Source organism: Accipiter gentilis, chromosome 26 (assembly GCF_929443795.1).
Source record: "Accipiter gentilis chromosome 26, bAccGen1.1, whole genome shotgun sequence".
In the NCBI taxonomy this organism is placed as follows: domain Eukaryota; kingdom Metazoa; phylum Chordata; class Aves; order Accipitriformes; family Accipitridae; genus Astur; species Astur gentilis.
This window is the reverse complement of record NC_064905.1, coordinates 4641178-4655703: the sequence shown is the minus strand read 5'-3', so window position 1 is coordinate 4655703 and position 14526 is coordinate 4641178. Positions and strand designations below refer to the sequence as shown.

At 35.1% G+C, this 14526-nt stretch overlaps 1 protein-coding gene across 2 annotated transcripts in view; it reads left to right on the top strand.

The window, feature by feature from the left end:
• DOCK2 (dedicator of cytokinesis 2) overlaps window positions 1-14526 on the top strand; it is a 214236-nt gene that overhangs the window by 31338 nt on the left and 168372 nt on the right. For both annotated transcript variants that reach the window (XM_049829393.1, XM_049829394.1), the window contains exons 16-23: window positions 1077-1149; window positions 1225-1328; window positions 3734-3917; window positions 4010-4107; window positions 5442-5531; window positions 5786-5886; window positions 8654-8788; window positions 12778-12886. In XM_049829393.1, coding sequence (XP_049685350.1) covers window positions 1077-1149; window positions 1225-1328; window positions 3734-3917; window positions 4010-4107; window positions 5442-5531; window positions 5786-5886; window positions 8654-8788; window positions 12778-12886 — 894 coding nt within the window. The remainder of the gene's footprint in view (window positions 1-1076; window positions 1150-1224; window positions 1329-3733; window positions 3918-4009; window positions 4108-5441; window positions 5532-5785; window positions 5887-8653; window positions 8789-12777; window positions 12887-14526) is intronic.

The window sequence follows — 14526 nt, the reverse complement described above, 5'->3', positions numbered from 1 at the left end:
AATTTTTGTAGACACACACCAATAATTATCTAATTTGGCTTTAATGTCTTTGGTTGGAAAATGCCTAGAAGCTTCCAGAAGTAGTTCTTACAAAGCACATCTCAGGCTTGCTGGCAAGCATGGGGTTTTTTTGTTTTGTTTTTTTTTTTTTTTTTTAAGACAACTATTGAAGATGACGTTGTCACGTATGACAAGCCTGCAAGGAGTGTTGCTGAGGTTGGGCGGGAAAGGGAGGGAATAGAAGCGTTGTTTGAAATAGAAGCTTATTTGTTGTTCTGAAAACATTGACCCATGCTGTGTTTTGCTTAGTATACTAGTTTCTTTTTAAAATTACTCTGTAATTCAGACTTTTATACTGAATCATTAACAGTAGATCCTTTTGAAGAATGTAGTTAATGTGGAGGAGTGTCACACAGATTTGTAAAGGGAAGTTGTGAATGAACACAAAGGAATACAAGTCTTTAAGGTTTTAGAACTATAAACTTGATAATATGAAAAAATGTGCTTTTTCTTATGCAGTTGACCTTTTTTGTTGCATTATTTGTTACAAGTAGGTATGCTGCTTCAAGAATAAAGCACTCCTGAGTTCCTGGGATTCTACTCAAGGCTTTGAAACTGAATTTAATCACAAAAATGTACTTAACTTATTTCACTAGAATTTTCATACCTTTTTCACCTGTTTGTTAAATTGGTTGTCAATTCATGTATATCAAATGTGGAAATTTCACAGTGCGGAGTTGTTGCATAATTCTATATGGTTAACAAGGTAAATAATAAGACTGAAATATACTTATATTCTAGCGTACAAGCACCTGTGTGCTTTAACTCACTGGGTTTGGTGCTTTATTTCTTTGGTTGTGTTAGACTTTGAGCAAAGTCTAACACAACATGATTGCTTATCAGCCACCCCTTCTGCTACTGTGATCAGGCTTAATAGTTTTAAATGGTATGTTAAAAGCATGAGGGAGCCAGCAGAGGTGATGCTTATTTATTCTAAAATAGGAGCTTATTACATGTGAAACCACCTTCCACCCCTGTCCTCCATAACTATTGATTATTATCTGATTTTACAAAAGGTAGCAGTCCCTATTGAAGATATGCAAAGGATACACCTGCGCTTCACGTTCAGACACAGGTCATCTCAAGAGTGTAAGTAGGGAATTTTTACTTTAGTGAATTTTAATTCATTGATGGATAGCGGACTGAAAATATTTTCCTTTGCAGCTAAAGATAAAGGAGAAAAGAATTTTGCGATGGCCTACATAAGACTAATGAAGGAGGATGGAACTACTCTTCAAGATGGCATCCACGATTTGTTAGTCCTAAAGGTATTGGATCAATTTTTTTCCTTTCTTTCCCCTACGAGACACTTTTTTTTTACACTGTTGTCTTTGACTGCATTGTTTATTTTCCTAGTAGTAGATTAATTTTATTATTCTATCAAAGATAAATATTATATTTTTCTTTTGAACAAAAAAAGATGTAACTTGTTCCAGAACATGGTCAGTAAACGTTACTCTAAATTTTAATTAAAGGGAGACGTTATCTAAGCACAATGAGAGATGGTTACTATTCCTGCTACTTTTAGTGACGTTCATGCTTTTGGCCTTCTGTAGTATAGAGGAAGTCATGCTAAAGCTCCGCACTTGGATATGTATCTGTGTCTACTTGTCTAGCTGAAGCGGAGGCAAGAGTGTTGTTTTGACTCATTTAGAATCTTTGCCACATGAATAATCCAGGGAATGTAATCATAGGGAATTGGTTGCTTGAAACTGCTCTGTGTAGTTAGTCAGGTAAAAAAGTGAAAGTTTCAGGAATTTGATTTTGGATGAAGAGTAGTTTTGGCTAGCCCTGATTGGACACAAGTAGTGTTTTTGACTTTGTGAACTGAAGCAGGGAACAGGTGTTTCAAGATTTGTGTTTTGTTGGTTTGTTTTTTATGTGGTTGGGTTTTTTGTCCTTTGGAGAATAGTGTCTAGCAGGAACTAAGAACGAGAAATCACTTCCAGTACAGAAGAAATTTTACTTTAGGTATTCTTAGTGCTCTTTTCAGTAGACTAGTTGGCTGTAACATTAATGGCAAGTGAGAGGCATACAACTAAATGAAGTTGTTTAGGTAGTCCAACAAACATTAATGGCAGTGTATAGTTATTTATCTTTTCTTCATTGATACCAGCATTGATAAATACTTAGACCAGAAGGAAAATAATTATCACATTGTATGACTGTGTGGTTAATGCTGGTTATGAAATTCCATCTAATTCATTGCCGCATCAACCCAGTAATTTTTCCGTAAGTGACAGCATAGATGAGAAATGCTATGTTTGGAAGAAATAGATTTTCTCACATATGTTTGCCTATTCTAGTATTAAAAACAGTAATTGTAAGCTGTAAGTGTTTTCAACAGTTGTACATCTGGCCTCTCAAAATAAGTAATCTGAAAACTGCAAAGTTTAAACAGTGTACTTTATTTTCCCTGCCTTCAGGCATTGAATCTTTTTGAGAGACTTTTGGATCAAAATTTCAAGTCTTTTCCCCATTGTCTACCTAACTTGTCTCAAAAAAAGGAAATTAAGGTTCACATCTGGTTCCAGAAATTCTGAGAAGTAATTATTTGGGAAGCTTGATATAATCATAGAAGTTAGTAATGCTGTCTGTTTTGCTGCATAAGGATTTTGCCTTTTGTCTGCATAGGTCGTCTTATAGTCGATTTTTAACCTTGTTAGATAGGAAGTAAAGACTGCACACCTACAGTTACTGAATCAAATACAACCCCCAAAATTTAGAAAATCATTCTAGATTGTTTTTTGTAACTTCTTGTTTATGCATGATTGTAGACTAAGGGTCTGCAACTGAGTCAGTTCTGTCATGGTGTTGTAGCTTTAAGTGACAGAGCTCATAAACTCATTGGGGAAATTTTCTTGAGTAGCTTTGTTGAAGAAAAATTATATTCTATAAACAGTAAGGAGTATGATTTTATTGTCTTTGTCTAAAAATTGCTTTCCTGTCTGGAGTATGAATCAAAATTTGAGACGGGAAAAAAATCCGTGAGGGTTGTGGCATGCAACTTGATGAAGTACAGCAGGGAAAAATACCTGTTGGTTCCCTGTTTTTGTACTGTTCATTCTACTGAAAGGCATAAATTCTCTGATATCTCTGTCATTTAGTTACTGCAGCATGTTGTCTAATTTAAATTATGATCTTACCGTGTACTGACCTTATATTTTACGTTAAAGGTCCAGGTATTAAGTTACAGTGGGCATACCAAAATAGCCCTGCTATTCTTTCCCTGTTCAGTCCCATTTTTGATTCTTAAATTGCATGCAGACGTCATAACCATGTCGTGTGTCCTGTGTACAGTCTTCAAGGTGATGCTCAATAGTCTATTGTGTTCCATAGTTATTGACATCTTAATGAAAAATCGGCTCTTGCTTTTACTCTGCCAGTAATGTCACTCCTCATAGTTCCTTACTGCACCTTAAAACACATACCTTTATAATTTCAATGTAGCATTTTCTCTGCATGTTCATTGCAGACTTGTTTGCTCACTAACGTTGACTCTTGGTTTATCTGTATGAGACATGCTGGGACTTGGGTATTCTTTATCCTTTAGTGCATGTGTTTAAATCCGTAGAAACATAGCTTTTTGTTTACTTGTGTAGAAATTAAAAAATAAGTCTAATTTTAAATCTACTGGTGTGAAATATGTAATAAATGGGATGTTGTTTTTCAGGGGGACAGTAAAAAAATGGAGGATGCTAGTGCTTATTTGACATTACCTTCTACACGTCAACACATGGAAAATAAAGGAGCAACCATAGTCAGGAACTCAAGTATTGTAGGGGGGCTTTCAGTAAGCTCACGAGATGCATTTTATATTTCAACTCTTGTTTGCTCTACAAAGTTAACTCAGAATGGTATGTATCTTCTAAACAGATAGAAGTTTTAGAAAGAAGACATTTGCACAAATAATAAGTTTTTTAATGTCTGTCCATTTATTTTCTACTAGTGGGCTTACTTGGTCTCTTGAAGTGGCGTATGAAGCCAGAGCTGCTTCAGGAGAACCTGGAAAAACTGAAGATTGTGGATGGAGAGGAAGTTGTGAAGGTATATCTTTATATAGTTGTTATAGTACTAGTTATTCTTAATGTCCTTTCATACCACGGCAGAAAAAATGCTACATAGTTTCAAAAAGAAAAAGAAACTGGAGGGTCAGTTGCAATAAACATAGGAACTTAAAGAAGCCTGTCAATTAAACTTTCTTTTATGAGTATCATTCAGTGTAATGCCTTTGTTAGGGATTAGTTTGCAAAAGACATGAGGAAAGCTCTTCATCAGAGGGAGCAAGGAAGCAAGCACCTGGACAGGATTCTTCATAGTGTTAGCCATCTTTTTATACTTGTTGCTCCCAAACATCTCTGGTATCGGCTTCTGTTAGGCTGTGGAGATTTGCACGATTACTAGTCAAATCTGCCTGCTTTCACTGGTAATTAATTTATTAGGATAATTTTCTGCTTTATATTGTTTTATATTGCTGGAAAATTTGTGCATGAATAGAGAATTCAATATGAAGAATATTATTTGGAGCCATTGCTGCTTTGGTCAGGTGCTTACATATGTGTCACAGGTAAACTTTAATTTTGAGCATGGAGAGAAAATTTTATTTAAAAACTTGATGGGATATGAAGGCAGTAATGGTACAATGTTTTCTACAGCCTCTGTTCAACTGTTTGTTTGCTTTTGTCTTTCTGAAACATCACAAGCAATTCCTACTGCTTTCTTTACAGTCCTTAATATTACTTTACATGTTGCTATTAAAAAAAAAAGTGTATTATGTACCCAATGAAGTGCTTTGTTAATTTAATAACATAAGTAAAAACTTGTTAATATTTTGGAAAGTGGCAGACTGTTATATTTGTGTCACTCTCTATATATAAGCAATAGATGCCCTTCTGGAGAGGAAGAGGGAGAACTTTAAAAAAACAACAACAACAAAAAAGATCTTTTTAACCAATCAAAGATTTGGGTCCCAAGACACAATGGTAATTTCCTTTGATTTAAAGTGGGCTTTAAATCACACCACAGAAGTATGAAGTGTGTTTTTAATCATTGTGTAGATGTGAAAATAGCAACTACTAATCTGTATCACTAAGGAACTAGGAATGCAGTTTTAGATAGTTATGTCATTTATATTATATTTTTAGCTGTTCCATAAGCTAAACACGTATTATTAATTGCTCATGTGTCTGAGGATGTGGGTTCTTAAAATAAAAGAAACTAGAGCCTAAATGCTTGGAAATGTTTTCTGATTTAAAGTGATGCTTCAGTGAATGCTTTTAAAATTCTAACTTGAGAGAAACCAAGTCTACTATCTGAAAACTGACTTGTGACATTTTCAAGTTGAATTGGTTGCCAATTTGTCATTTCATGATGTTCTATAGTTTCTCCAAGATACGCTGGATGCCCTGTTTAACATCATGATGGAACATTCCCACAGTAATGAGTATGACATCCTTGTCTTTGATGCACTGGTAAGAATCAGCACCGAAGTATTTTATTTGTGAAAGTAAAGAAGACTATAATTTTGAATGAGCTATGAAGTTGTTTATTTCAGGGAATTAGCCTAAAAATCTCTACAGAACAGATGGAATATTACTGCTTTATTAAAAACCAAATTTCTTTAAAATTCTTAAATAGTGGATTATCAAGAATATTTCAGAAGACAAGTATTTAGATTTAAAATGTGCCTTTATGAAAAATGCTCATTATGTCCCTGTCTGTTTAGATATATATCATAGGACTCATTGCAGACCGTAAGTTTCAACATTTTAACGCTGTTTTGGAAGCGTATATCCAACAGCATTTTAGTGCAACATTGGCATACAAGTAAGTTTGTTCTCTCTTCTCTCCCTTTTTCCTAAACCTCCACCGTCATGTTAAAGAAAGTAAATGCTGTTTGTGACTTTTCTGATGTAATTAATGGTGACTGTTGTTTTGATGCTGCTCTGTGCTTATCTGGAAGCAAACGTGCCTGTGAGAGAGACTTACGGTTATAAGTAAAGTTAATCAACAGATAGTAATTGATTCTTTGGCATTAATTTTCTCTTGTCTGGATTTTGCTGTGTCTGAGCACTTCACCTGTATCCTGTCAAATTTGTCAACAGTTACTTTGCTGTGAAGCCTCTCCCTTTACATTCCTGGCCTTAACCTGAAATGCCTTCAGTGAGGACTTGAGGATGGTCTTAACCCATTTATATAGGTTCCATGTATTCTTTTAAGCAAACAGACTTATAGGGGGAAAAAAAAGGTTTGGGAACTGTGAAGTCTTCATATGCAGTTCACAGTCTGATGTTGCATCAGGAGGGTTTCAGCACAGTGAACTGGAATTTTGGTATTTATTATGTGGTCTGCTGTGAATTGGAGTCTTAGTATTTGTTACATGATCATGCCAGTGGGCAAGTGGACAGGCTTTTGGTGTGGTTTTTTTGTTTGGGTTTTTTTGGGGGTGTGTGGTTTTTTGGTTGGGTTTTTTTTTTTTTTTTTTTTTTGAGCTTCCAGATAATGCCCAAGTGGGAAAACATGGATTCATAGGAAAGAATAAAAATTGTGGATACGTGTTATGCAGTAAATTTAATACTGGATTCCTACTTTATTTAAAAAAGGTTTTTGGAAATGACGGTAGGATAAAATTACTTTGAATTAGGAAGAAAGATAACATCTTCACTTACTGCTGATCTTGGGGAAGTGCTATAACAGGATAGATGTGGTGGTTTGGGTTTTTTTTTCTTTACCTGAAGTCTTGTTCTGGCAGCTTAATGGGATGGCAGATTGAAGCAGAACTTTAATTTGGGATATGAATAATAGATGAAAGACCTTAGCTGAACTTTTGGAATAGCCGAGGATATCTTGTAGTGTCCTGTGCTGAATTTGCATCAGTTCTAATTCAACAGGAAATGTCACACAGTTCATGCATTAGAACATGAGTTTCCTAGAATTGAAAGGCAGGAGTGCACAATCAATCCTTTCTCACATTCTAGGGAAGTTGAAGTTAGCATTACTGGGCTCAGAAAGCTCAAGCACAAGCTACATGCTCCTCTTGAATCCTACGTCACTCTGTATGTGATAAGCATATGTAATTTTATGCTTTATATTATTGTGAAAGAGGAGATGGTTGGGTACAGAACCTTTCAGGACAGCCTTACTGGCTTAAAGTATTTTTAAGACTTTCCTTTCTGGGAGTTTCTGATGATTTAATGGAAGTGGCAGAGGCAAAATAATGTTTATGATTGTTCCCCAAATCATGAGTTTTCTTGGCATTGTTGGTTCCATGCACATCATGGAAGATGTACTCTGTTTCAAGAATCATTTATGAAATAAACAAGTAGCTGTATGTGGCCTAACTCATAGTTAGGAAGGAGATACTGTGTCCCAGACATATTATGACCATATTATGATATGGTATTTTGGCCAAACTCTTGGGTATTTATTCAGTTACTATTTAGTCACCCACTTGTACCTAGCTTTTATAGAGTTCTGAGAGGACTTAACATTGACAGTTGAGGGACCTTCAATGGACTGCTCCTGCATACAAGTTGGATAAATTTTGTTCCAACTCAGTACAAAGCTGTGAATTCAGAGAAGCTATAGAAAGGAGTAAATGGAAACACACAGTGGATGTGCCCAGAAGGCTGAGAGGATGAAAGCATGGTACTTTGGCCCTGAAATGTGAGTTAGGCTAGGGCAGTGGGGTTGAGAATGTGTCTATTAGTTACACAGATAAAGAGATATACATACACACATATACATATGTACATGTTTTCTGTGCAGTAGCAAGCAGTTCTTGAAGCTATTATCTGCATGCAAGTGTGTTCCAAATAGCATAGTGATCACTTACTAATGTTTCATCAGTCCAGTTCATGAACTTTTATGTTTCATCAACATGCAAGTGCTAGTTCGGTTTCCGTTGTTTTGGTTGGTTGGTTTTGTTTGTTCAGGATAGGGGATAGTAGGTTTCCATTTTTGTAGTGATGTAAGAAAAAAACCAAACAAACCACCTTTATTTTAGTTCTTCTTATGGCTACATTAAGATCAAGATTATATTATTAGTTTAATTGTTTAAGATGAAACTATAACTCTAAATTAAGGGACTGATTTTTATATGAGCTTTTTGAACTTTTTTAGCAGGTTGTGTGTTCAGCAAAAATAACCTTTGAATACAAAGAAAGGAAGTGGTTAAATAAAATAAATACTTTAAGCAGATACTGCTGTGTACCAGAATATTGTACTATTTACATGCAGTTATTTTAGAGCATGTAGTGGTGTTTAATCACTGCTTAATGTAGGCAGGCAGAAATAACATTTTATGTTACCTCGTGCACGTATGTTATAAAATTCTGTAAAAGTGCTTCCAGGATTGTGTAAAATTACACTGCTGTTCTGAGATTTCAGATTGCTTTCTTGTTTGTGCAGTTAAGAACTTGCTCCTCATTTGTTTATACTGATATAATTTGTGCAACATAAATGCAAAAATACATGCAGTACATATTGTTGTGTGTGCTTGACTAAGCATAAACATTTATTTGGAGTACCCAAACAAGTCAGAGAAATTAATTTTTTAAAAAAAGATTACTTTAAAAATGTTTTTTCACTTCAGGAAATTAATGACTGTTCTGAAGACTTACTTGGATACCTCCAGCCGAGGAGAGCAATGCGAACCTATCCTAAGAACTCTGAAAGCACTGGAATATGTTTTCAAGTTCATTGTTAGATCAAGGACACTATTTTCACAGTAAGTACCCAGACTATTGCCATTTAACTAGCTATCCAATATTAGAAATAGAAGTAGACCTGAGAAACAGAAAAAAATTATTCCAGAACAGAACTTTATTTTTTGTTTTTAGGAATAAAACATAAAAGCTGGCAACTGGCCTAAAATACAGACATTGCTGAGAGATTTTTTGGAGAGGGAATCTTCAAAAATTTGCTTTCTGATTCACAGTGTAAGTTCCAGAGACGTATTTAGTAATAGTAGGCGATTTCAAAGGGTGGTTTTTCTTTGCGTCAGGTGGCTTGGCCCAAGTCCAATGGATGGCCAAACGTTGTGACAGATGGCTTGAATCTGGATGCTTGTCCTTGAGATCATGGTGTTCAGCAGCTCAGACTGTGCATAGAACAATGTCATTTCCAGTAATCATTGTCCAACTGAATTTAGAGTTTCAGATCTCCAGTTAAGGAATTTATAGGGAAGACTCAATTGTCTAGATAGGTACAGCTCAGCCAAACAGACGAGTCGTAATATTTACAAGTGGTGTTCAGGTTTAGGGAAAAGGGAGATAGGGAGAATGAAGGAGATGAAAGCTGGAAGGAGAAAAACTATGCTATGGTAACTGTGTCCCCCACTTCCTCCGCTAGTCCTTAAGGACTCCAACCATATCCCACAGACCCCATCCATGCCCTCTGTTTCATCTTTTCTTTTCTGGTGCATCTTTTTCCATTTATCCTTAGCTGGTTTCCCCTCATACTTGTTTGTTATCTCTGCTACATGGCTGAAGGAATGCAGTGGCAAACTTGGGACTGTAGGCAGACCGAGTGGTTGGATGTTATGTTTGTGGCTGACAGTCAACAGAACAGAAAGCTGTTCTGTTTTATCTGTCTTTTGCTCAGTGGGAGCTCTAATATGATTTTTCTCTTTTATTTCACTCCCCCCCCACACCTTTTCTTCCTCCAAAAATCCATGTAGGTTTATAGTTTTGTAAAATTAAGTATATTTGATGAATTACAAAATTTTGGTTGAAGTAGGAGCAGATTGAGAAGTTACTTGCTGCTGGTAGATAGTCTATTAGAAATAGTCTTGTCTCTAGGAATTTACTGCTTATAGATGGATACAGATTAAAAAAGGTGAAAAGCTGTATAAGGAAGGAGATGGTGCTCATCAGAATAGAATATAGCTAGTAGTTCAAAAGCTTTAAAATAAAATTTTTTAATTGGAGCCAGGGCAAAAGGAGAAATTCAGAGTTTTGGGGAAGGAAGCATTGTATAGAGGATTATGGAAAATTTCTTGTACAGATGAAGGTCATAAGGCAGGGTTTTGTTGCAGGGAGAACTTTGGTCTCCATTTTAATCCCTAGTATAAACTGGCAGCAAATAGTGTGCATTGGACACTAGTTTACCACTAATTTGTGGTAAACTAGGTTATTGCAATATGTTGCATATTCAAGTGATTAGCTAGACATATCTAATCCTTTTAGTTTTCCCTATAGAAGCCTGAACTAGAGGTCTGAAACTCTAAATTCAGTTGGACAATTATTTTTATAGGCAGTAATAGCTCTTGTCAAATGGTAGCCTCTGGCAAAAATAACGAAACAGTGAACAGTGTCATCTGCTACTGTACATCTATCTATTGCTGTTGTGTTCTAACTTTTTGCACTCAATTTCCTATTGTCAGACTGGTCATGAAAAAGAAGAAAATATGGAAAAAAATGGATTAATATTTTTTCTTCCCATGAGAAAAGTTAGGATTTATGATTGTAGTACTTCACTTTCAAGGGTTGAGATTAGTCTTCTTGGAGACAAATACTTTGAATTAGTAGAGCTGAGACAGATCTCTAGATCATTCATGAATTTGATGGGCTGTTTAAGAAGCTGAGGTACTTTGTTGAAAGGTAAGAGACATTACGAAATGAAAATTGTGTAGGAAACAGTTGAATAATGACTTCTAATGTTAGACATAAAATGGGAGACTTTTTTTTATCTTGTTGTCAGGCAGATAGATACATTGAAGATAACCAGGTTCTACTTCAACTTGCATTAATTCAATCCTGTTGAAGCTATAGAGCTCTAATGAAAGCAAAAATTTTTTTTCTCTAGTCAGCTGAACTGAGGTTATGTCTTGCAGCTGTTTATTCAGTGATTATGTTTTGTAGAAAGGTCATACACATTAGCCAAAGGTTTACATAATACAGACTCTGAAAACACAAAATGTTTCCTTTCCTCTTCTCATTGGCCTAAGGTTGGTTTTGGTGATGAAATTCATGTACGCTGTTGTGATGATGTTGTTTCCAAGCAAATAATTAGTCATCTTTTAAAAACTGCTTTCAGAACAAGTGATTTTAATTGAAATTTAATGCAGAAAACTGTCTCTAAATGGAAGCTAGACGGTATGTCATGAAATAGAGTTACTGTTCGACCTGGCTTAAATAAGTCCTGGTGTAAATCTACAAAGCATGTTTAAAACATGCTGTGTGATGCTTCTGCCTCCCTCCTTGCGCCATAGGTTTAGTCAAGAAAGCTTCAAATTTTCACTTGCATTAAAAAAATAGGCTTAAGAAACTTCATTTACTTTTGCAGCAATGTTGTATAGTCAGTAAAAACTGTATCAGTGCATTAGCCAAGGAACTTTAATAAACACTTAGACTGAGACAGTCACATTGTTACAACTTCTATGTACTTCATTCCCATAGAAAAATACTTTTAATAAGCCCCCACATGCCACAATCTCCACTATGTTAAAAGATTTTAAGTCATTTAACCAAAAACCAAGCTCCTAAAATACCACTTGATAATAAATAGGACGGCTTTTCTATGTAAGTTTGCTTGTGCTGAAACTTATTTGTTTCAAGATATCTTTCACATGCAAGTTTTTCTGGTATGCATTTTTTCTACAGTAAAAAAAATCACCTCAGTAGGAACATACCTCAAGTAGTATGCATCGTGTATGTTGTATACATGTATATGTAATTTTTTCCTCTCCAGTTAATGTTTTCGATCTTGGGGTTCCTTTCCAGTAACTGACTTAAATATCATTGACAAGCATTGACGTAAACAGTGCAGAGGCCATGGGCCTGAATGGTGTACCTCTCAGTGTTTCCATTTCCTCAAAGCTTCTCGCCAGTCACTGTATTAATAGCAGTTTTGATTTTTCCTTGCTGTAGACAAAAGCTCTTAATTTGCCTTTAGTTCTCTTAAGTTTCAAGTTGAAAAGAAAAGCACGTGACACTGGAATACATGATTTTAGGAAGAGGGATTTTTCTCTTCTGATAGAGAAAGCAGTATGCAGGAGGTGCAGCATTTAGTTCACGGTATCCTACACACATTTCAGGCTTCTATCACCTTGGCTTTTTTCTTAGGTTGTTTTTCTTTAACTTTTGTCAGCTGTTTCAGGTAACTAGTTTAACATGTCACCAGTGTTTTTTACTGTTTATGTAAGCAGTATTTCATATTAATAGCTAATATGAACAATACAGGAGAGAGAATCTGCGAGATTCAAACTTTAGGACAGGGAATGAAGAAATAATGGAGTGAGTTTAATTTAAATTCACTTTTTAACTTTTAAGCATCGAGACTTTTTCAAAAAGCAGACTGGATAATGGGGACAGTAAAAATAGCTATTTGAAAAAGTGGCAGTAACAGCAGAAGAAAGAAACAGTGATAATATGTGAAAAATATCCTAAAGTATCTCAGTTGTGGAAAAAAAATCAAATTGTTTTTGGCATGTAAGTCACTTTGAAAATGAAATTACTTTTTTTTATAAGCTCAAATCTGGGAGGTGTCATTCTTTAGAGGCTGTTAAAAAAAGTGAAAATGCTTATGTTGTATTCAAGCTGAAGAATTTCTACACAATACAGTAAGTAGCAGATAGAACCCATTGGTGAAATATCTGTGTACGTAATATTGGATCAACTTGTGAAATGTGTTTTTAAGGTAATGTTAAATCTGGTACATTTTAGGACTATGAAACTTCCTGATTCTGAAAGGATAATGCGTTGCATCTCTCAACAGATTGTATGAAGGCAAAGAACAAACAGAATTTGAAGAATCAATGAGGAGACTCTTTGAATCCATCAACAACCTGATGAAAAGCCAACATAAAACTGCCATTTTGTTGCAGGTTGGTGTGTGCTTGGCAAGAAGTTGGTTTTGGCTTTATATATGGTTTTGGTTTGTGGGCTTTTTGTTTTTTTTTTAAATTGAGGAAAAGACACTCTTAAGAAATTGGTCGTTTATGTCTCGTTTTGTAATTTCCCTTTATTGGAAGACTAAGTTGTCTAAAAGTTTTAAACCTAGGTTGAAAAGGTCAGGAGAAGATACATTTATATAATTTTGTGTATGTAGTGAGTGAAAGAACCAAAACAGAGATGCTGGAATCTTTCAAGGAATCCAATGAAATGAAGCCTCCAGTGGGAGCTGAATGTTTAATTCTTGAGTTTCTTCAGATAATGCTAAACAGGGATTCCACCATCTTAGTTTGAAAAGTAAAAATTGTAGTATCAGCCTTTTGGAGGTATGTTATTTAAACAACTGAAAATAGGATCAAGGTTTCCCATTCATGTCAATCTTAGTTATTCTAACACTCTGGAATCTGATGTTTTAAGAAAATTAGAAAGGAAGGCGCTATTAAGATCATTAATATCAAATAATTGGTATGTAGTTCTATGTTAAAATAAAAAAACTCTCAAGGCTTCCTATAAAGTAGGAAATAGAAGATTTTTATTAAACAACTAAAACATCAATGTTTCATACATTCTTTATTGTCATTGTGTTTAATTGGGCTTGACTTTTCCTCTGGTTTTGTGTTTTGATTCCTCTTGCTGCAACTTACGCTAGAATTGGAAGCCAGTGAAAAAGTCTGTCTTGAATAAATACTCAGGTGGCTGTTCTTGAGATTTGTATTGTCTGACATTTTGCATGGAGTGTTAATGTGCAACTGCAGAAGAGATAAAGAAGTAAATACTACTTTAATTGTATAATACTGTGATTATAGTAATGTTCTAAATGCATTTGAAAATGATTCAGGTACTCATTATTTGACAGTTTTGTAGAGGTCTTCCTCAGAGTAGTTTATACATTTGAAAGACACTGCATCAGAAGCAGGAGAAACTTTGGAAGAAGCAAAAAAGTCTTTGCTCTAAAGTACTACTGAAAGAGATAGTTTGTATAATGATGTTTGTTCCTGTGGTATTTGTACTGTATTAATATGCTGCTTAACAAATAGATCTTGGAGGCTTTTATGCTCTTCAGGAGAGGCGTGTCATGTCACTGCATGCCTCCTTGCCTGAATCTCAGTGGTTGTATGGGATTGTCCGTTTGTGTTTCCTCTAATAAGCAGGGTAGTTTCTTCTTGAGAGTGACAGGAAATAGTTGTAGAAGGCTGTTTTGCTTGTTTAACTGTTGCTGGGACACATTAATGGGTTTGCAAGCCACAATGCTGACTCTGAAAAGGCTGATGAGTGTGTTTAAAAACAGGTGGTATTGTAACACTAATGGCAGTATGGCATTGGACATACTGACAAATGTTAATTGTGCTGACTGATTCCCATATTTCCATATTTAATGCTAGTTCTTAATATTACACGTTTAGCAAAAATATAGTAGATCTTTGCTGATGCTTTTAAGAAATAGCAGAACCTTGAAAATATAACTGAAATCTCTTACAAGGACTAAACAAAAGAAGTCTATGCTAATTTTAATGAGCATGTAAACATGTTTCAAACATAGAGTAGCTCTTTAACAGTTATGTTTTGCTCAATA